This window comes from Anabrus simplex, chromosome 5 (genome assembly GCF_040414725.1).
Source record: "Anabrus simplex isolate iqAnaSimp1 chromosome 5, ASM4041472v1, whole genome shotgun sequence".
NCBI classification, from domain to species: Eukaryota; Metazoa; Arthropoda; class Insecta; order Orthoptera; family Tettigoniidae; genus Anabrus; species Anabrus simplex.
Window position 1 is genome coordinate 431,664,157 of NC_090269.1, and position 22,664 is coordinate 431,686,820.

General features: G+C 38.2%; 1 protein-coding gene across 1 annotated transcript; it reads right to left on the reverse strand.

Annotated features, from left to right (window-relative positions):
- Window positions 1-4,920: 4,920 nt before the first annotated feature.
- LOC137501025 (uncharacterized) lies at window positions 4,921-12,263 on the reverse strand. The gene is made up of 2 exons (XM_068227878.1): window positions 11,938-12,263; window positions 4,921-5,917 (listed from the first exon to the last, which is right to left on the reverse strand). The coding sequence occupies exons 1-2, from the start codon at window positions 12,261-12,263 to the stop codon at window positions 4,921-4,923; spliced, it is 1,323 nt and encodes a 440-aa protein (XP_068083979.1).
- Between the last annotated feature and the right edge of the window lie 10,401 nt (window positions 12,264-22,664).

A 22,664-nucleotide genomic window follows, 5' to 3' on the forward strand; every position in this document is an offset into this window, starting at 1 on the left:
AAAGTAATTCTGTATTATCTGACATTTTCGCTGATCCGACATTCTCCAGGTTCCGTTTAGGTCGGATAATCGTGAATTAACTATGTATTGTGGCAAACTGGTCGAACGCTGCACAATGCTGTCCATAAAAATAAAAATAATAATAATTTTAAACGTCCAACCTACCTTCATGATTTATACTCTACACACATACACAGTAAGAATAAAATGAGATAAATAAAAGTAATCATCATTTGTGCGAAGAATGGAGAACTTAGCCACATATTTCGCGTGGAGAATGTTCCATGTACACGAACTGATAATCTCGCATTTTATGAACTTCGATTGGATTGTTATCAATTTGGACCGAACAAATATACTGTATTTTAAAGAAGTTTTGTATTATCATTTAATGTTGTTTTAGGTGAATATCAGTTGCATTCCATTCCGTTTCGCCTAGTAATAATAACATGTATGAAGTACCGAGTATAATTCTTCGTTTGAGATATTTACTAAGCCATAGTATGGACATCAGAGAGTCAACTTTCTAAGAGGTAGAAAATTATCTTCGATGCCAGTTTAACCCTACGGAAGTCGCTCTCATTTTTTGTTAAGCAAGTTCGAATTTACATGATCGATATATTTATTAGAAATAAGGACAATTTATGGATGTGGTATGGTCTTTATTTCGTGTTACAAGAATTATTAACGCATTATAACATTGCAGGATTATATCAATGTGCGTCATATCCTGGCCACTTCTGTCCTTATCTGGTTCTGTTTATAGACAAAATACTTGTGTAATTGATTTCGGTATCATGGCTGACTTTGACATTTAATGTAAACGCAAAATTAGCCCAATGCCGGGCTGAGTGTCTCAGACAGTTAAGGCGCTGGCCTTCTGACCCCAACTTGGCAGGTTCGATCCTGGCTCAGTCCGGTGGTATTTGAAGGTGCTCAAATACGTCAGCCTTGTGTCGGTAGATTTACTGGCACGAAAAAGAACTCCTGCGGGACTAAATTCCGACACTTCGGCGTCTCCAAAACCGCAAAAGAGTAGTTAGTGGGACGTGAAACAAATAGAATTATTATTAAATTAACCCAAGGAGATCTCAGATGTCGCCTTTGTCGCGGTGTGACTTTACGACGTTTGCTCCCGATCTTGTCTAATCAAGTTTTCTCCATGACTCTTCTTCAGAGTCTTCTTTCTTAGTGAAGGGTTATGCGAGCATCACAATGCTCGCAAACAAGCGTTATTTTAAACGCTTGAAGAATATGCGTTTTTTCTCAGAGGTTTCCAACATGCCTCTGCACATACATGTGTGGCCTGATTAACGTAAATTAACTACGTTTTAATTTAATTCTTCATTCTGTTTTAGGTTGTTGGCTTCGTGGATCATGTCTATTTCGCCTCGTGGCATTGAGGTTGCCCACTATTTCTTGCTCTCCTTGGGTTTGTATTGAATTGGTGGCCCCTTTTGCTTCTTCTGTTGTTGCCCATATAACGTTATTCATATCAGCTATGTTTGTTTCACAATTCTGGACATTGATTTGCGTCTTACTATAATTTATTGATTCTATTGTGTGAATGAGCTCTGTTGCATCTTTTATGTCGATTTTATTCTACTGTTCATGCGTGAAATTCTCTGTATTATTATAATTCGTGTACCAAATTGCTCTTCGATGTCCTCAATGTATTGTCGTGAATCGGACGGGCTTGTATATGGATGGTTTGTGCTATTTTAGCATATGAATTCTATACGAGAAACTTATTGATTATGTGAGTTGGGCCTCCGATCTTATGTAGGTTTGGCCTTGAATATCTGCATGAGACGTTATGCATGAACCGTACTTCTACATTCGGATACTACTAAACACTGTTATCTTTTATGCGTTCTCTGTTTCTTCGACACTTTTAACCATTTTTCGAATGTGAAGTATGTAGATTGCTTATCATATGGCCTGGTAGTGTCGTTTATTCTTATTTTGATTCTTGGGGCCTTGGCATTGTTCTTGTTGTGTACATTCTTCTTCTTCTTCAAGTGCCATGTCTGGTTTCCCAGACGTCGGCGATTACTCTGGATACAGTTTTTCTGCCTTATGCTAGTCGGAAGAGTCTCTCAGTTGTCCCAATACCGGTCCACTGCTTGATGTTGTGTAACCATGTTATCTCTGGTCTGCCAACTCACCGTTTGCCCTCTATTTTATCTTGGAGAATGAGTTTTATGAGGTCATATTTTTTTTCTCTTAATATGTGGCCTAGATAAGCTGTTTTGCGAACTTTTATAGTTGTTATTAGTTCTTGCTCCGTCCTAGCTCTCCTTAGGAGTTCATCGCTTGTTATTATATCTGTCCAGGGTATTCTAAGCATTCTTCTGTGCAATCACATTTTAAAGGCGGCAAGTCGTTTGAAACTTGTGCATTTTAATGTCCATGTTTCTGCTCCATATAACAGTACTGACCAGATGTAGCACTTCATTAATCTCTGTCTGAGCTTCAGATTTAGATGATTATTACAGAACAAAGAGCTCATCCTGCGAAATGCAGCTCTAGCGTTCTCAATTCTGCATCCTATTTCGTTATCTGGATCCATACTGTCTGTTATTATGCTGCCGAGGTACTTGAACTGGTGGACTTGTTCTATTTTACGATTGTTTAATGACAAGGTGACATTTGCATTACTATTTCTGTGTACATGTGTTCCCTTTTTAACGCTTTGTTTATCTCTGATCTCGGGCGCTATGCCTGCACGCGCCTTCTCGTCCCCTTGATGTTTGGCTCGGCCTAATTTTAAATTTCTTCCTTTAGTGTTCGTTGAAAACATTGTTGAGTGACATCGCATTTGAATGGCCGTGTATCGCGTCCATTAAGGGCAAGTCCTGTTGATACGGACATAAGAAATATGTTATTACTTTGGGCTGAGCTATGTGTCACACACTCATTGTATTTTGTTCCCAGGTAACAATTTATTTCATTATTTTCTAATTAAAAGTTTTCTGTGTGTGATTGAACCTGTTGCCTAATTCAGATTATGAAGAGATGCTATGAGGATAGTGAATTGTGTATCGAGCTCGTGTATTGTTTCCATCTGGGCCTGTTTTCCATTTTTTGTTATATTACCTCTTTTTGATTTTCATGTGACCGGCCGTTATTTTTATTTAATTATTATTTAATGAACCGCTTTCGTTTTTGCTTTTAATCGGCGTTATTATTGTTTGAATAGGACGGGCAGTCTTTTAAATTTTACCTTTTTAATTTAATAGGCACGAGTTCATTTCATGATTTCGTCTCTTGTCATTTTCGAAACGATCCACGTGAACATCGTAGGTAAGTATTTACGTATCGCCCCGTTAAGCCCCATTCACAATGCAAACGTAACGTAACGTAAACTTAAAATTACAGTTAAATTAGAAGTTAGCGGCCATGTTATCTAATGGAACCACTCACAATGCGCCGACGTAAACTTAACCGCAAGTCCGTAAAATTAAGCGATTGCAAACTCCAAGCTCTTGCGGTTAATTTTACGTTAAGTTTGAGAACCTGCCAATCAGAACATAGGTACCGGTAAACATTGTATTTCATGAGCGATGGCTACTTTCGACGAAAGACTAGTGATTTTATATCAAAATCATCCTTGTTTGTATGATAAGAGGAAAAAAACTTACAAGGACTCTGTATTGAGAGATAATACGTGGAAGCAAATTGCTGTAGCAATGAAATCTGACGGCAAGTACAATTTGAGATTTCCCATAACCTTAATTTTCGTGCATACCTAGACTAGTTAGCTAACTCGTTTAATTAATTATACGACACATTGACGAGACATAAAAGTTAGCAGAGGTTGTGAAAATAAATACATTTTCTACACTTGTACTACAGCATATTTAATTGTATTTCAGTTGCTCATTGCCAGTCGCGAGTGAAATGCCTGAGAGAGCGATATTGTAAAGAAAAAAAATTACTGGAAATGGAGACAAGAAGTGGAGCAGGCAAGTCCTTCAAAGAACCGTGGCCGCTACTGGAGGCGATGTCTTTTTTAGACGACCACATAAAGCCCCGGAAAACGTACAGTAATTTTCCAGACTTGGGAAATAATTCCCAGTCAGATCCCAGCTGCTCTGCAATTGAACATTGCGTCGTTGAGTACGATGGGTATGTATATATATTGATATATGTCTTGTTTACATTATTTTCTATGTTTTCTTGTTTACTTACTGTTTCACTACACTCAAATCGGCCATCAGTTTAAATGTGTTTTCTCTCCTTTTTTCAGAATTTTCGACATTGGGGGTACAGAGGTAGAGAGTGACAACAGCTCTGACGTCACTGCTTTCTCTCCCCCTACTGCTCAGTGGACTCCAACTCTGGCCAGCCCATCCATTGAGCGCCGTGGTAAAAAACGGTGCTCCTCTACACCACAAGATGAATTAATAGAGAAACATTTAAAACTAGTGGCAGAGAGTGCAAGTAAAATCACTGAAAAAAATGCAAAATAGTGCAGAAATTTTTTTTTCACAGTTTGTGGCTGAGAGCTTATCTCAGCTGCCAGAGGACATAAAGGACGAGTGTACGTTGAAGATTATGACTACCCTTGTGGAAGCGAAAGAGAAGGCACGGAGGAGAAACAATTTGTAAATATCAGTGAAACAAGTGGATTTTTAAATATTTTTATTTTATTTTTCATTTAACATGTATATTTATTTAAAAGAGAAGGCACGGAGGAGAAACAATTTGTAAATATCAGTGAAACAAGTGGAATTTTTTAAAATATTTTTATGTTATTTTTCAGTTAACATGTATATTTATTTAAAAGAGAAGGCACGGAGGAGAAACAATTTGTAAATATCAGTGAAACAAGTGGAATTTTTTTTTATATTTTTATTTTATTTTTCAGTTAACATGTATATTTATTTAAAATCACAATACATGAATAATGAAACACTAGTCAGTGAGTAAAGTTCCTCTCAAAATGTATTCAATTTGCCCATCTATTGCACCTGCCGGTGAAACGAGGTAGTCGGCAATTTTATCCCGCACATCTTGGGCCTCAAACGTTGCATTCTGTGCACCAACTCGTTGGCGATTACCCCTTAAACGTTGCAGTGCACCCATATTTCCCGGAATGTTCATCCTCCAATCACCATCCTGTACCTGGCCATCCATTTCTTTATCAGCGTATCCCGATGGGCAATATAATTTAGCTGGAGAATTCATTTCAGATACTGTTAAGAAATTGTGAAGGCACACAGTTGCTTTTGTTTTATTGTCCACATTTTCAGGCTTAGCGTTGATATTTCTATGAAAAATACGCCACCGAGAAACCAAAATACCGAAAGTATTTTCAATAACTCGCCGAGCACGCGAGAGGCGATAGTTGAATACCTTTGTCTTTAAGCTATTTAAGGAAGCCTTTGAGAATGGTCTCATTAAATTTCTTTTTAGGGGGAATGCCTCATCGCCAACAAAGTAGTATGGCATGGGGTTTGTTGAATTTGGAAAGGGATGAGAGTTAGGGATTGGGAGCAAACCATCATAAAGTCTATGTCCAAAATCCGATTGACGGAATATTCGCCCATCAGACTGTGAGCCATAAGCTCCAATGTCAACATAAGTAAAACGGTAATTGGCATCGCACACTGCCATTAAAACTGTGCTGAATGTCTTTTTATAGTTGAAAAATTGTGAGCCTGAGTTGCTTGGAGCTTGAATGACAATGTGTTTGCCATCTATAGCTCCAATGCAATTTGGCATATCCCACTGTGTGTAGAACTCCTGCGCAATCCTCCGGAAATCTTCTTCAGTAGGCAGCGGTAGATATGTCCCATGAAGTGCATCCCAGATAGCACGAGTGGTTTCATTTATCACCTGGCATGCCGTTGATTTTCCAATCCTGTAGTTCCATGCTAGACTCGGGATAGAATCGCCAGTTGCTAGGAAACTGAAACAGAACGAAGTTTTGATACAATATGTCTTAATATTATGACTGATATTCAGTAATTATAAGAATAAATTGACCTTTCCAATACAATATATCAAGTAAATGATATTACATAAGTCTTGGGACTAGTTTAAACCACCTAGTGGCCATCTTCAGCCAAATAAAAATTAAACAAATTATGTGACAACTAAAATATATGTATATCAGACAAAAACAGTGTTGTAGGAATAACTAGGCCCATAACATTAAAATATATATAATAACAAAAATTAATGTTATAATCTTCTAATGTCTGACTTGTTTTAGGAAGCAGGTAGGCCATGTTAACAAAGGAGTTGATAGGGAACAAGCACTCTTTGGCTGAAGATGGCCAATAGGTGGCTGAAACTAATCCCAAGACTTAGTAATATCATTTACTTGATATATTGTATTGAAAAGGTGGACCCTCTTGTCCATTTATTCTTATGATTTCACTTTAATATGGAAAAAAATGAAATTTATAGCTTATAATTCAGTAATATGGTGTCAGGATGTTGTAGGATAAAATATAGTACGACTAAGTAGTATTGTAGGGTATTCGTTCATTAATTACCTTATATCGTGTGATCTTTGTGTACTATCCTAGAAAACATTTATTTCCTTTCTTTTTTTGGGCACAGAATCACTTATCTTTTCTTTTCATTATTCTGTAAAGAATGGCCAGGGACTGTGGATGTGGCCAGGTATTAAGGAGTATGAGGGTGGAGTTGGAGAGTTTGAGGGAGATAATTAGCATACTCTTGGAGGACATGCAGGAAGGTAGGCCTCCCTCAAACAATGTACATGATACAGCAGGTGTAAAAGAGGGATGAGAAAGTAAAGGGGGGATTGTAGAAGACAGGTGGTTTAATATGATAAGGGGAAGAATGAAAATAAAAGAAAAATAAAATAAATTATTCTGTGCCCCCCCCCAAGAAAAGAAAGAAATATTGTCTAGGATAGTACAAAAAGATCACACGACAGTAAGGTACTTAATGTACTCCTACACTACAATACTGAGAAGTGTGAAAGCAGAAGGATATGGAAACGTACAGTACAGGATAGAAAAAAGACATGTGTAACAGTGTCGTGGGAGGGAGAAAAGGGTGGAGGAAGTAGCTTCTGAAGCTGCCAGGAAGGAAGGGGATCAAGTGGGGTGGGTAGGATTGAGTTTCTGTGCATGGGGGATTTCATGATTAGACATGTGGGGAAAGCGCATGGAGGAAATGGAACCGGGGTAGAGTGTTATCCAGGAATTAAGTTAAGGCAGATGTTGAGGTAAGTAGAAGAGAAAGAGCAGTGAAAGGAGATTGTGGTAGTGTTTCACATTGGCACCAACAATGTAACGCAAGCAGGTATAAGTACCAGCATGTGTGGGATCTGGTAAATGCAGCAGGGGGAATGTTTAAGGAAGCCGAGATTGTTATCAGTGGAATACTGTGTATGAGGGATACTGACTGGAAGGTGATTGGGGATTTAAATGAGACTACGGATTGAGATTTCTATATCCTAATGGGTGGGTGGGAGAAAGCGATCTGCACTCAGATGAGCTTCACTTAAAAAGCAGTGGTAAATACGTTAGGAAATTTGTTTCAGAGGGTTATAGGGAGGTACATGCTGGGAAACAGGGTGGTCCAGGGAGCAGTGATACGGGTACAGGGATCTGGAAGTCAAAAAGGAATAGAATTGAGTACTTTAATAGATATATACTTAACAGATATTGTAACAAGAGTTGAATCATGGCTGAGAAATGATATAATGGATGCTGAAATTTTCTCACAGAACTGGAGTGTGTATCGTAGAGATAGCAAGGAATGGCTCTTTGGAGCAGAGAGACCAGGAAAGGGTACCACTGACACAGATTCAGAATTATTTGATAAGATAATATGCTATGTGGGATAGAAAGAGAGGTCTCAAAAGTAGGTCTATTAGTCAGTACCGTAACAGAAGATAGAGAGGGAGAGACACAGAGGGAAGCAAGAAGCTTCTCATTCACAAATGAAGATATTTTCAGAGAAATCCAACTGCTTCAGCAAGGAAAAGCAGCAGGAAGTGATCAAATTACTGGGGAGGTATTAAAGACAATGGGGTGGTATATAGTGCCTTATTTAAAATTTCTCTTTGACTATGTCATAAATAATAGTGTGATACCAAAGGAATGGAAGGAATCTATAATAATACCAATTTATAAAGGAAAGGGTGATAAAAGGAAACCAGAGAACTACAGACCAATCAGCCTGACCAGTATAGTTTGTAAAATACTGGAGAGTTTAATAGCCAAGTACATCAGAGGGATATGTGATGATAAAAATTGGTTCATGATGAGCCAGTATGGATTTAGAAAGAAATTTTCTTGCGAGGAACAACTGGTGGGATTTCAGCAGGACATATCAGATCAGTTAGATTCAGGAGGCCAGTTAGATTGCATAGCCATAGATCTTTCCAAAGCCTTTGATAGAGTGGAACATGGAATATTATTAAAGAAATTGGAGGGAATAGGATTGGACGTAAGGGTTATACGTTGGATAAGAACATTTCTAAATTCAAGGGTTCAGAAAGTCAAAGTAGGAAATAATATATCACAGGAAGAGAAAGTCTGGAAGGGAATTGCACAGGGTAGTATAATCGGTCCGTTACTTTTCTTAATATACGCAAATGATTTAGGGAACAATATAACATCGAAAATAAGATTGTATGCAGATGACATAATTGTTTATAGGGAAATAAATAACATTGAGGATTGTTGAGAATTACAAAGGGACCTTGACAGTATCCAAGAATGGGTTGAAGAAAATAATATGAAGATTAATGGAGGCAAATCAACTGTTACAACATTTACGAACAGGAGCTTTAAAACTGAATTTGAATATACTTTGGATGAGGTAGTTATCCCAAAAGATGGCAAATGCAAATACTTAGGTGTGAGATTTGAAAGTAATTTGCACTGGAAGGGTCATGTTGATGACATTATGGGAAAGCATACAGATCGTTACATGTCATAATGAGACTACTTAAAGGATGCAACAAAGAATTAAAAGAAAACAGTTACTTAAGTATGGTTCGTCCATTATTGGAATATGCAAACAGTGTTTGGGATCCTCACCAAGAATACCTAATAAAAGAACTAGATGGTGTGCAGAGGAAAGCAGCAAGGTTTGTAACAGGGGATTTCAGGAGAAAGAGTAGTGTATCAGAAATGTTAAAGGAACTTGGGTGGGAAACTTTAAGTAAGAGAAGGGAGAAAACTAGACTTATAGGATTATATAGAGCATATACAGGAGAAGAAGCATGGGGAGATATCCGTGAGAGGCTTCGGTTGGAAAATAATTATATTGGTAGAACTGACCACAAGTACAAAATTAGAAGGAATTTTAGCAGAAGCGATTGGGGTAAATTTTCTTTCATTGGGAAGGGCGTGAAGGAGTGGAACAGTTTACCAGGGGTAGTGTTTGATCCTTTTCCAAAATCTGTACAGATATTCAAGAAGAGAATAAACAACAGAGATAATAAATTAAATGTTAGAGGGCATTCGACCAGTGCAGGATATTGTAAATAATAAATGTGTGTGATTAAATTAATTCCATCCCCTGGTCTAAGGAGTTTGGACAGCCCAAGTAGGGGACTGCCTGTAGGGGTGAAGTACAGTGGGGACTTCGAGGGCCCTGGGACCGCTACGGTAGCTGTGAAGGCCCTTCAGGAACTCTGAAAAGTGGTGGCAAAAGGGGCTCTGGTTAAGACGCAGCAGGTCGTTATGCTACTTAGGTTCCAGAATGGGTAAAATATAAATATGTAAATAAATTCAGTGTTAATTTTAATCTTATACCAGTTGTATACTATTATTAGAAGTAATTTCACATACCGTACTGTATATGAGTTGACTATGTTTGTAAGATATTATAAGTAGAATTTTGTAAACAATATAAATTTATTAAGGATGATGTGTGTGTTTAATAGAAAAAATTATTAGCGTAAATTGTATAATATTGTATTCTAGGAAAATTTTCTTCGTCTCCTGTTAATTTAAAATTTAGTGCTTGACAATAATGTATTTTAGTGTACCATTTGCCACCGAGGTAGACACCTCATTTGCAAATAAAGAGATTTTGATTTGATTTGATTTGATATAGCTGATAAAACAGGCATGAGGGAGTTTTCAAAAAGTAACTAATATTGGTGGAAAACAGTAAATGAAAACATAACATACTGTGGGGTGGGTTTAAAGCAATTGTTGAGGAATGGGAAAACAGGTTTGTACCTTTAAAGGTGCTAAGGAATGATAAAGACCCACTATACTCTAACAGGGAAGTAAAAAGAAGGAGGTACAAGTTGGAAAGAAATTGAGTTAGAAATGGCTGTGGAAATAAGGAGAAATTGAAGGAACCTTACTAGGAAATTCAGTCTAGCAAAGAAGTCAGGTAAGGATAACATGGTGGCAAATATAATTGGCAGTCATACAAATTTTTGTGAAAAATGAAGGGTATGTGTAGGTCCTTTAAGGGAGAAACAATTCCAAGGATATTCCAAGAATTGTTAATGAGCAAGGGGAGAGTGTATGCGAGGATCTTAAGAAAGTAGAAGTATTTAGTCAGCAGTATGTAAAGATTGTTGGTTACAAGGATAATGTTCGAATAGACGAGGTGATTAATACTAAAGAAATATTAAAATATATCTATGATAACAAGGACATTTACAATAAAATACAAAAGTTGAAAACTAGAAAAGCAACTGGAATTAATACGATTCCTGGGGATATACTAAAGACAATATCTGAAGTACTTGTTTCCGATTATATTACACTTGTTTGCAAAATTAATAACCGGCTCAACAGAATGTGGGAGACTAGCAAAAATGCAACTGGAGTAGACAAAAGAGTGACTGAATGAGTAGCTATATTTCTAGAAAGTAGAACTCGGAGAATTATAGTAGGCAAAGCTTTATCTGATCCTGTAACAATTAAGAAGAAAATTCCTCAAGGCAGTATTTTTGGATGTTTATGTTTCCATTTATATATATAAATGATACCGGTTATGAGTAAAGAACTGAAATCAGAGATAAGGCTTTTTGCAGATGATGTTATTCTGTACAAAGTAATAAATAAGTTACCAGATTGTGAGCAACTGCAAAATGACCTCGATAATGTTGTGAGATAGACAGTAGGCAATGGTATGACGATAAACGGGGTTAAAAGTCAGGTTGTGAGTTTCACAAATAGGAGAAGTACTTTCATTTTTAATTACTGCGTTGATGGGGTGAACATTCCTTAAGGGGATCACTGTCTTAACGTAGGTGTTAATATAAGGAAATATCTTCTTTGGGGTAATCACATAAATATGATTGCAAATAAAGGGTACAGACCTCTGCACATGGTTATGAGGGTATTTAGGGGTTGTAGTAAGGATGTAAAGGAGAGGGCACATAAGTCTCTGGTAAAATCCCAACTGGAGTATGGTTCCAGTGTAGGGGACCCTCACAAGGATCACTTGATTGAAGAACTGGGAAAAAAAATCCAAAGAAAAGCAGCTCGATTTGTTTTGGGTGATTTCTGACAAAAGAGTACCGTTAGAAAAATGTTGCAAAGTTTGGGCTGGGAAGATTTGGGAGAAAGGAGACGAGCTGCTCGACTAAGCGGTATGAGAATAGTTACTTGTAAGTGGTATTATTCGTGCTGTCAGTGGAAGTATGGTGTGGAATGACATTAGTACAGTAGACGAATAAGTTGCAGTGGTGTCTTTAAAAGTAGGATAGATCACAATATAAAGTAAGAATTCAAGAGGACAAGTTGAGGCAAATATTCGTTTATAGGAAGGCGAGCTAGGGACTGGAACAACTTATCAAGAGGGATGTTCAATTAATTTCCAATTTATTTGTACTTGTTTGAGAAGGTTAGGAAAACAGGAGAGATGGAATCTGCCACCTGGGCGATTGCCCTAAAATGCAGATCAGTAATGATTGATTGATTGACTACTAGTTTACGAAAACGATATCATAAACTAACATCTTACCGGAGAGTGATAGCTAGGCGCATAGACGTCGGCAAAGGAGACCTTACACTTCTTTTGATTAGAAAAGGTGACACAAGATTTAAGATCGTGTCAAACTGCTCAGGTTTCATCCGCATGTACAAAAAGAACTCATGAGGATCATTTTCTCGCATTTCTTGCAGTAGATTACCAAAGTCGCCCTGTGATAACCTCCTTTGATTCAAAGGATGAACCCACCATCTTCTGCGCCGTTGTATATTTCGCCTTTTCAGATACACAGCTCCCAGGAGCAAAGCAAGAGATGTATGCAGTAACATCAATTCTGCTGGCACGTTGTTGGATTCCATCGCGGTAATGAAATATAACAAAACTCCGAGATTAGAAATGTGTAACAACCCGACTTTCCTGCTTGTGTACACGGCAGTGTTTTGATTGGCTGCTGGGTCTTCTTTACGTCACGTACGTCCGTCCATTGTGAATACCACAAATTTTACGTTAATTTTACGGTTACGTTACGTCGTTAAGTTTACGGTTACGTTTGCATTGTGAATGGGGCCTTACCTCTGGCTGATTTGAGCTTCCAGTGATTTTTCGTTGTTTTCATTTTGGTTATTTTTCTGCCTGTGTATATGTTGTGTTTCTCCGGCTATTAATTCCCCGGTGCTCATCGTGCCCAATCTGCCGTGGGCATGCGAGAAGAATAACATGGGGCGGGTCTAACACAATAAATTATAGTATTCATAGTAGGAAACTACAAGTTCGTATTGTGCGAAAGGGCACATGTCCTTATTGTGATGTTAAAGTTCAAAATTTGTGTCAAAACAATGTACACTGCAAAAGTACACAGGAACATATGACCAATGCCTATTGCTTTTCTCATCACTGTCATTAGCAATGGTATTTGCTCCACCAAACACATTTTAACACTTTGTAAAGAAATACTAGCGTTTTCTGTCCTTCACATCCGAATATTTGACTTCTTCCACTGTTTCGTTTTCAGGATGTGTAGTTACTATCACTTCCTAATGATATCAGAGAAAATGTGCCATCGTCTGTGTGGGACGTCATACTTAACCCTCTACTGCATGAATTATTTTTCGTTTTCGTTTGGTGAAGAAAATTTCAAGCTTTAATGTTCAACATACGTTCAGTGTATTAGATGTACCAGCAATTCTTAACTGGGGCTAATGGCTTAACACTCATATGTGATGTGGATTGCCATAGTTGAATATATATACGATTTTTCACGATTTTACGCTAAGCTTTTAACATTCAAAGACCGAACATTACTACCTACTGGCCATGGGTACGTACTGCAAGGCGCAAGTACAACTTGCAGAACCGTAGGTCGGTAATGTCTTTGAGGTTGAGCCAGAGGTACTCCTGAAGCCTGTGGTTTTGTATATAGTAAAATCTTCATATAATGTTACTTTTTACGTACACGTTGCCCAGAACTTTCGGAGTATTTTGGAATACTTAGCGTGTGTTGAATACTTCGCCCATACTGCTTCAGTATACTAAATTAGTAAGTTTAATTTCCTACTATAGTAATCTTCGTCCTTTTCTGAATAAAATGACTGGTTATACATGAAAATAAATTGAAAAACAACATTTTTATGAATTTTTTAAAAGTTGCCTGCAAAACTCGCCTAAATGCTTGCCGCTTGAAGGTAAACCGCTTGCCGGTTCCAGGGTTAAAGTTCAAAATTTGTGTCAAAACAATGTACACTGCAAAAGTACACAGCAACATATGACCAATGCCTATTGCTTTTCTCATCACTGTCATTAGCAATGGTATTTGCTCCAGCAAACACATTTTAACACTTTGTAAAGAAATACTAGCGTTTTCTGTCCTTCACATCCGAATATTTGACTTCTTCCACTGTTTCGTTTTCAGGATGTGTAGTTACTATCACTTCCTAATGATATCAGAGAAAATGTGCCATCGTCCGTATGGGACGTCATACTTAACCCTCTACTGCATGAATTATATGTGATGTGGATTGCCATAGTTGAATATATATACGATTTTTAACGATTTTACGCTAAGCTTTTAACATTCAAAGACCGAACATTACTACCTACTGGCCATGGGTACGTACTGCAAGGCGCAAGTACAACTTGCAGAACCGTAGGTCGGTAATGTCTTTGAGGTTGAGCCAGAGGTACTCCTGAAGCCTGTGGTAATGTGATGGGGAGGGCCCACGTAAAATAAACGGTGGTTGGTTCGCGTGGATGCTGACGGGGTGGAAGGAGTACCTTTGGTTGTAGGGCTGTTTTGACTTATGTTATGTAAAAAAAAAACAAGGCATCACCGGGATATGTGTTTAATTTATTGTACTGTTGAAGGTGTGCCGTAAAACTACCTCTGTCTACAATATTTGTCCTTTTATACAGGTGAAAAGTTATTTGTTGCCAAAAGGCAACAGTATGCAGTAGAGGGTTAAGTATATTAATGACCAATTCTTTTATTCTTTGTATTCATGGTGAAATAAATATTTGTATTAAACAGACGTCATTTAAAAGAACATACTCCGAAGAAACAGACCTCTTCCAAGAGATATATCACGATAGCTGGCAGCTGGTCTTCAAAACCCAGCCACTCTCCGCCGCCAAATCTGCGGCTACACTCATGCTACACTGTCAGGATGGTACTAAAGAAGGCCAGTTTTTAACTTGAGGCAATATGTAATAATGAATGTGGGATTTGATACCGAGTACGAGACCTCTAGTGAGAGGAAATTAAGTAAACTTGGAATTTGTTCGGACATATTCGATTTGAAGACAGGTGTACTGGTCTACTGGTGTGGTTACCAGGTCTGCACTGGCGGAGCAGTAGGAATACAATAGTGGTTAGGAGAAGGGACGGGAAGAAAATGCAGATTAATAAGAAACATAATAAATACAGTATCGCATAAAATAAAAATACAAGCAATTACAGAGCACTCGGCTTGAGAAACTCCCCCTTTTAACATATCTCATATAAAGTGATACCTATTCTGCAAGGTATAGAGCAGAGGGAGGTATTCTTCTCAAAACTACCTAAAAACTATTTTTAAATTGAGAAATACATTTCAATGAAAAATCCATGTTAATGACTAAGAATTACATAAGAAAGTAAAATAGAAAACTTGGCCTACTTTATAATTAACTAGCTGGTGTATCCGTGCTTCGCTGCGGGATATTCAGAAAGACTGACTTTTTGGTTTTCCTAACTGAAGTCAACATAGGTCATTAAAAAAACGTCAGTAGGAAAGTAGCAATTAAAAGCAATGTTATCATATAAAATACTCGATCAAATGTAAACCCGCACATTTCTTACTTTTAACGAACCGTACTACTGTACCGATCTAACAGTCAATAGTTCCACAGCTGGAATAACCAGGACGCAGACAGCCGTGAACACTCCTCTGCCTTTATTCCGTTAAATATGCACTCTGGTCATTCTAACCAGTGCCTCAGAGTAGGGATTAAATAGCTTGAATGCATGCTAAAGAAGAAAGTTATCTATATCCCAGCCACTTCCCGCCAATATTCAGGCAGGCTGTTGCACTTGGTACGACCGGGCGAGTTGGCCTGTGGTCGGCGCGCAGAGCTGTGAGCTTGCATCCGTGAAATAGTGGATTCGAACCACACTGTCGGCAGCCCTGAAGATGGTATTCCGTGGTTGACCATTTTCACACCAGGCAAATGCTTTGGCTGTATATTCTTTAAGGCAAAGGCCGCTTCCTTCACACTCCTAGCTCATTCCTATCCCATCGTCGCCGTAAGACCTATCTGTCCACTATCGGCAGCCCTGAAAATGGTTTTCCGTGGTTTCCCATTTTCACACTAGGCAAATGCTGGGGCTGTACCTTAATTAAGGCCACGGCCGCTTCCTTCCAACTCCTAGGCCTTTCCTATCCCATCGTCGCCATAAGACCTATCTGTGTCGGTGCGACGTAAAGCCCCTAGCAAAAAAAAGACCTATCTGTGTCGGTGCGACGTAAGGACAATTGAAAAATGACTCGGTACGTAGCAGTAATCCTATCGGAAATGAGTGGCAACAGAAGACACAAAGCACATCACAACAAACAATGGTCAATATGATGTTGCTGTTGATCAATGTTATGAGCTTTCTATATTGTAGTCCTTCACATTCAGTTTTCTTTCGCCTCTGTGATATTAGGGCGTCTTATGAAGTTATTTATAGCGTAGATTGTAGTTCCTTATTCTCCGACATTACATGCCGATTTTCATTAAATTCTGTTCACCCATTTTTCTCGTGACTTGGCGCTGATATGGACTTGGTAAAAAATCCAAATTCATGAATATCTCTGTGATAATAGCCTGTACGATAACAATGTACAGTATAAGACTTAAATGATCGGAAATTTAATACAATATGACTCATTATGAAGTATTTATGTCGATACGACCACTAAAGTACCATTTCACTCAGTGTGAGAAAATTCTTTACGGCCTAGGTTATAGTGACTTATTCCCTGAATTTGTATACCGATTTTAATTGAGATAGGGAAATTAATAACATAAATATTTGAGAATGAAATTTTAGGCCTTCCACTAAACTACCATCTTCCTCAGCTCGAATACAATTATTTATGGCCTAGATTGTAGCAAGTTATTCCCTGACTTCTGCCATCGAATTTCGTTAAAATACGACCACTAATAAATATTTAGGGTTTAAATTTTACGCCTTTCGCTCAACTACCATTTTACTCAACATGAATGCAATTATTTATGGATTAGATTATAGTGACTTATTTCCCGACTTTGCGTACCGATTTTCATTAAGATACGACCACTAATAACAAATATTTGAGAATTAAATTTTAGGCCTTCCCCTAAACTACCATTTCGCTCAGCGTGAATAAAATTATTTATAGCCTAGATTGTATTGACTTATTCCCCGACTTTTGATACCGATTTTCATTCTCTTCAGCCGTTTTCTCGTATACATACTGTGCCCTTTTTAAGGCAACAACTGCGGTGATCTTTTCTTTCTTCTGTGCGCCGGCTGCTAATGTAATAAACGACATGTAAATAATACTCACCGCTGCATGTAGACTCTTCTTCCTCAGTCGTGCCCGTCCGTTATCCCCGGAGAGGCCACCCGCTGATCAAGGAGTGAGGAAATGAAAAGAGGGGGTAAACTAACTAAAAATGACGGTACCCAAGACTGAATTAAAATTTAAATAAAAGACTAATTTATTGAATAAAATGCAAATTGCTAAAATGAACGTAAACTGAACTAGTGAAAATGTAAACAAAATTAAATAAATGAGACTAATAAAATTAAAGATTGAGGATCTGCCTTACAAAACAATCATAATCTGCCTAATAAACTGACTGGAGGTCAAACACATTAATTAAAAATTATTCCAAACTCTGTTGACACTGTCTTCAAGTTAATAAAATGACTCAGTTTAAAACTCTGGTCAGAAAGACCACCTTCTTGAACTACAGAATGGTATTACGTAGAAAAATATCTCTCAAAAATAACTTTAAAGTCATTGAATCATAATAAAGTAATTTAAATTTGTTACGTCATCAATCCACTGACTCATAGGAGTTGTCAAATATTAAACACATGTGGCTCATTTGGTAAAATACCCCAAATTTAAATAAATCATGGACTGCACTAACCAAGTGTATCACATAAGGAAAAATTCGAAGAAAAACAGCCATGAACATCACACTTCATTTCCTACCTAACCTTTGTCTTATTCAACACCTCATGATTAAACAAATAAATTATTGAAATATCACTCTGAGTGTATCCAACCACTCATCTAAATTTTAAACTTCACTTGCATACCTGTGATAGACTGGACTTCTTAAAATAAACAGAAATTTAGGCCAAATGCCTTATGTTAACATTTCAAATGATAGCGATCCTTGTACATTACAATTTCTATTGAATTTGCCGCTGACTGCATTTCATTATCAACTCATATTTGTGGTACCACCACTAGATGGAGGCAGATGCCATCTTGTTTATCTCGTTCATTGCGGCAGTTTATACAATTTATTTATTTAAGGATCGCTTAATTTCAAAATAAAATGTAGTGGATTTTAAAAGAAAGTTTGGTAATTACTTAAATGCCTGGTATGAGCATACCACTACTATCGTTTCGACTGTGACATAATCGATGATCCATAAACCTAACATCTGAAATCTTATTTACAACATTACATCAGTTAACGGAGAAACACTGCTCCGACAAAGAGAATACAGAAATAAAAAAAACTAGCCTATCTACCTATCTATTTACATCAAACCAAATATAAATAATTCACATACGCTTACGTCCTACAAATGAACGGTAATAAGTGCAATCAGAAAGAAATCAAATAAGCAAAACTAGGTCCCACCATCGCGGCCTACTGGAAATTAATAAGGATGGAAATGCGCAAAATAAAATCGGAGTCTCCAGAAAAATATACCCCGCTGCGAGTAGCAAAAATATTGCGAATTTGACGGCAATCTCTAACCTCAGACGATAAATGTCTGGACATGATACAATTTAACCTTGATGGACAAATTACTGTTATTTCATGGCATCCATGACTCTACATGATTATTCAAAACACATTGACTCGTCGCTCTGCTCACATTGTACGCTGGCTAGCATTATTTGCCGAGCATCTACTTTCCCTGGAATTATTTAAACAAATACAGGCTTCTGCCTACTATCATAACCCATGTCGTAACACCTTTAACACCCGTGGTTAAATTCTTCATTTCACACTTCTATTTACTCATAAATTCTCGACGTCATTATTATTCATTATTCTCACAATACGGCCTCGCTCGTATCCGGCGGCCAAAATATCTGTCGTGCACATTACGACTTCTTACGACAATTCTTGACATGGTCCAAATATCATATTTCCATTACCAACGTAGATCATCAGGGATATTAATCATCTAGCTCGATCTCTCGATCATTCTCTGCTTAACATATCACAAAAATCACAGAGCTGACTCATCAATGGCACTCACTGTTTCTTAAAAAAAAAAGTGACGAGATTGCCTCTCAAAACACAGATGTTGAAACATGTGTAACCGCAACTACACAGAATAAAATACTCGCGTCTACCAAAATCGTCGCAAAATACACGGGATAGGTACAATCACAACCGGTCATCTGAAGGATGACTCCACAAATAAAACAAACTGAAATGCGCAAACATAGCAAAAATAAACATTGAAATCACCGCGGCGGCGTCTAAAGATCAAAACTCCAACAAAATATGGCTCAAAAACCCACGATCTAAATAACACGATGAAAATAAAAAATAAAACGGCATTACACTCAATACATCAAATATCATAGCTGCCTAACTGTCAAAGTGACATACTACAGAAATAAACCATAACAACACGCAAACAAACATCTACCTAAACAAAGTGCACAAATAATCCTAGCTGAAAGTGCAACATTATTATTATTATTATTATTATTATTATTATATTTATTATTATTATTATGATTATATTATTATAGTTATAGTTACAATTATCAACCGTGAATTATCTACAATCCTACCTAATACTCTAAACTACATTGATCATCGATTAGCCACGGTCCTACATATTTATTTACATTATTTATTGATGCTCATACCTGTGTGATGGAGGCAGGCTGGCTCGCCCTCCGGCCTCGGTCATGGTGAAATTAGAATTCCATCTTCAAGCTGATGTGGTATTCCAGATTTTTACACACGCAAATTTGACACATTTTTGCCATGCCGTGACACACGTTTATATTAGCATAAAACACTCGCATTTCTCTCACTCCAGTGAAAGTTAGATGATACCACTGCAGATTCCTGTACCTGTTGTGTAGTTGGACGGTCGTCTCGCTATCTACCTGGAAATCACCTGCTGGTCTGCTCGCCGATCTCTCAGCTTTGTTTACACTGCAGCTTACAGAACATTAACCCCACCGGGACATAACTGTTTCCTCAAGGTTTACTACTGCGGCCTGCATTGAAGAAAGTCAATCTCCTCCCTGTCTGTCTTTACTAGTTTCTGGCCGTAAATATCTCGCTTGTTAAAACAGTTTATTGAATGGTAGAAACAAGCTAAAATACAGTTTATGTTGTGGAGGAAAATTTTATGCTGATAACACATGTGAAACTACCCGTTGGTTAGCGATGTTTTTATGTAAATATGCTGAAAACATGGACTTGTTCCTCTCGACTCGTAATGTGAGTTCATTTAAATTGAAAGTGTAGCTCTTGCCTACTCTCCCTGCATTTACAGTAAAAGTCTGTTAAAGTGTTCATTTTCTGAAATGCTACTCTCCCAAGTAAATAATACAAGGCTCTCTAAAAATGCCTACAAGTGTCTAATCGCTTTCTTACCAGCCAAAAGTAAATCTGACTAAATGAATTTGCTGACACACTCTGTCACTCTGTCAAACGTAGATACATTGAGAATATTGAAGTAACACTAAGACACACAGAATCACTGCCAAGACTCAACATAAAAAACTGAGAATTCTGAAGACACATCGAGAGTACTCAAAACAACAACTGAGAATTCAAGAAACACACTGAGAATTCAACCCTCTGGTCGCTGGGTTTTGTAAAGAGTTCTCCCACCACCTGGAAAATAGTTCCGTGGAAGGGATGTGGCGTAATAATCTAGTCCTCGGGAGCGCTTTATCGTACATCCGTAGGTTATACTTTTCAAAATTTATATGCAGAACTTCCTAAATTTTGTCTGACTCACATGTGATATTGCGCCGCGGGAAATGATCACAGGATAATCCACACGACGGCGGGCGTCACTGGTGTTATTTTCTTCCGGTGGATGGCTCCATCCCGCCATGACAGCTTATTCTTCTGGGTCCTCTTACTCCTCCGTGTGAAGTTAAATTTTATTAATTAGGCACTAATTAACCACAGATTCGCACTGATAATTCACCAAATATTATAAAGAAATCATGACACTGTCTCTCACCACCACACCGGGCTTCAGATCGCGAAATACTGACTGTAGATTTCCCGCTGTGACAGTTCATTCAAATTTAGAATTTTCTGATTGGCTGAGACTTTCGCGCTCTTCCAAACGTGGGTGCTTCCACTTCCTCCCAAGGATTGGCGGTTATTGTCGTTGTCCCTTCTGTTCTAGCTAAGTAGGTCAGGCCTCAACGCGTGCTTTCCTCGTGAGAACCAAACTGCAAATCGCCACTCCTAGGCGGTGTCATAAAATTTATTGGAAGGAACCCTTAGGTTGGTTTACAAGTTGGTCGTGCTTAGAGAAGAGTTTCATGGATACTTCTTGCCGTCTGACTGGCGCCAGAAAGTTCCTTTGTGACTGCTAGTTTCCAGCCTACTGTAATATCCCATATGCGAAATGTTCAACTTTTAATTTGTAAATTAATTAGGCAAATTCGCTTATGGGTGCAATGCTCCCTTACGACGTTAGAAATCTTACGCGATAGTGGAAGATTTCTAAATTCAACCAATGATTACTCATACTTGCAGCCATAAGCGAATGTATACTCCTGACTATGAAGTATACCTCTGCTTATGTCTGAGTTTTTCTCTGATTTCTCTCTCTAAACTTTTGTTCTCTTTCTCGAGGTCATCTGCAATCTGTTTCATGACTGCCAGTATCTCGGCTGAGTTCTGTTCGCATTCCGGACAATTTTCTTCTGTTTGTTGACCTGTCTCCATCTCGAAATGACTGTCGTCTTCTGGGTTCGTTGATAGGGTTTCCTGGTCATCTTCTTCTTCTGCTTCAGTACACGGGTCATCATCATCATCTTCTTCTTCCGTGCCGGAACTTGTGTCTTCTCCTGCGTTTGAGCTCCTTGGTTTTTCCACGAGATTCACTTGAGCTGCGCCTGGTGCTATTCTATATGTTTTAAGATTGGCTGCATTCATAACCATTTCATTCTCTCCATCTAAACTTCTAATTTTATATGCATTGTTTTGCATATCTTGAACAATGCGGTAAGGACCGATGTACAATGGTGCGAATTTTGCGTAATACTTCCTTTCAGGATCGGAGATGGCTGGTCTACGGATCAATACCATTTCACCTACTCTTAATGGCCTGTGATATTTTTTTCTTCGAACCCTTCTCAGCCTGCGGTTAGCTTGCTCTCTTAAACGCTCCTGTACTGTTGTGTACATATTTCCGGAGATAATAGGGGTTCTGGCGGACAATTGACGACTGGATTCCACGGCCTGGCCGGTTGTAAGCCATTATGCACAGTGGCCGGGATTTTCGCTGTTGCTTCATGGACAGTATTATTTATGCAGTCAGTGATCAATGGGAGAATATCGACCCATCGCCAATGCTGTTCTGGGATATAAATTCTGCTGAATTTTGCGATGACTTTCATTACTCTTTCTGCCGGGTTCGACTCTGGGTGACGTGTTGAACTCAGAACATGCTGTATTCCTAGTTGCCGTAAACCTGTTTTGAACTCTGCGGAGGTGAACTGTGTTCCGTGATCTGTTAATAATTTCTCCGGTTTTCCCATGGCCGGAATTATTTCCCTATTAATGCATCTTAAAACTGACCTAGTATTGGCCTTTTGCATTGGAGAAAGATTTGTAAATTTTGAAAATACATCCATGGTGACTAATATAAACTGGTTGCCTCTTCGTGATTTCGGGATTTTTCCAATATGGCTGAGCTATTCGATGGAGTCCTTAATTCCAATTCGGAAGATATTCCTTCTTCCTAGCACCTGTTTCCTTGTGTGCGGGTGCTTCTGGGT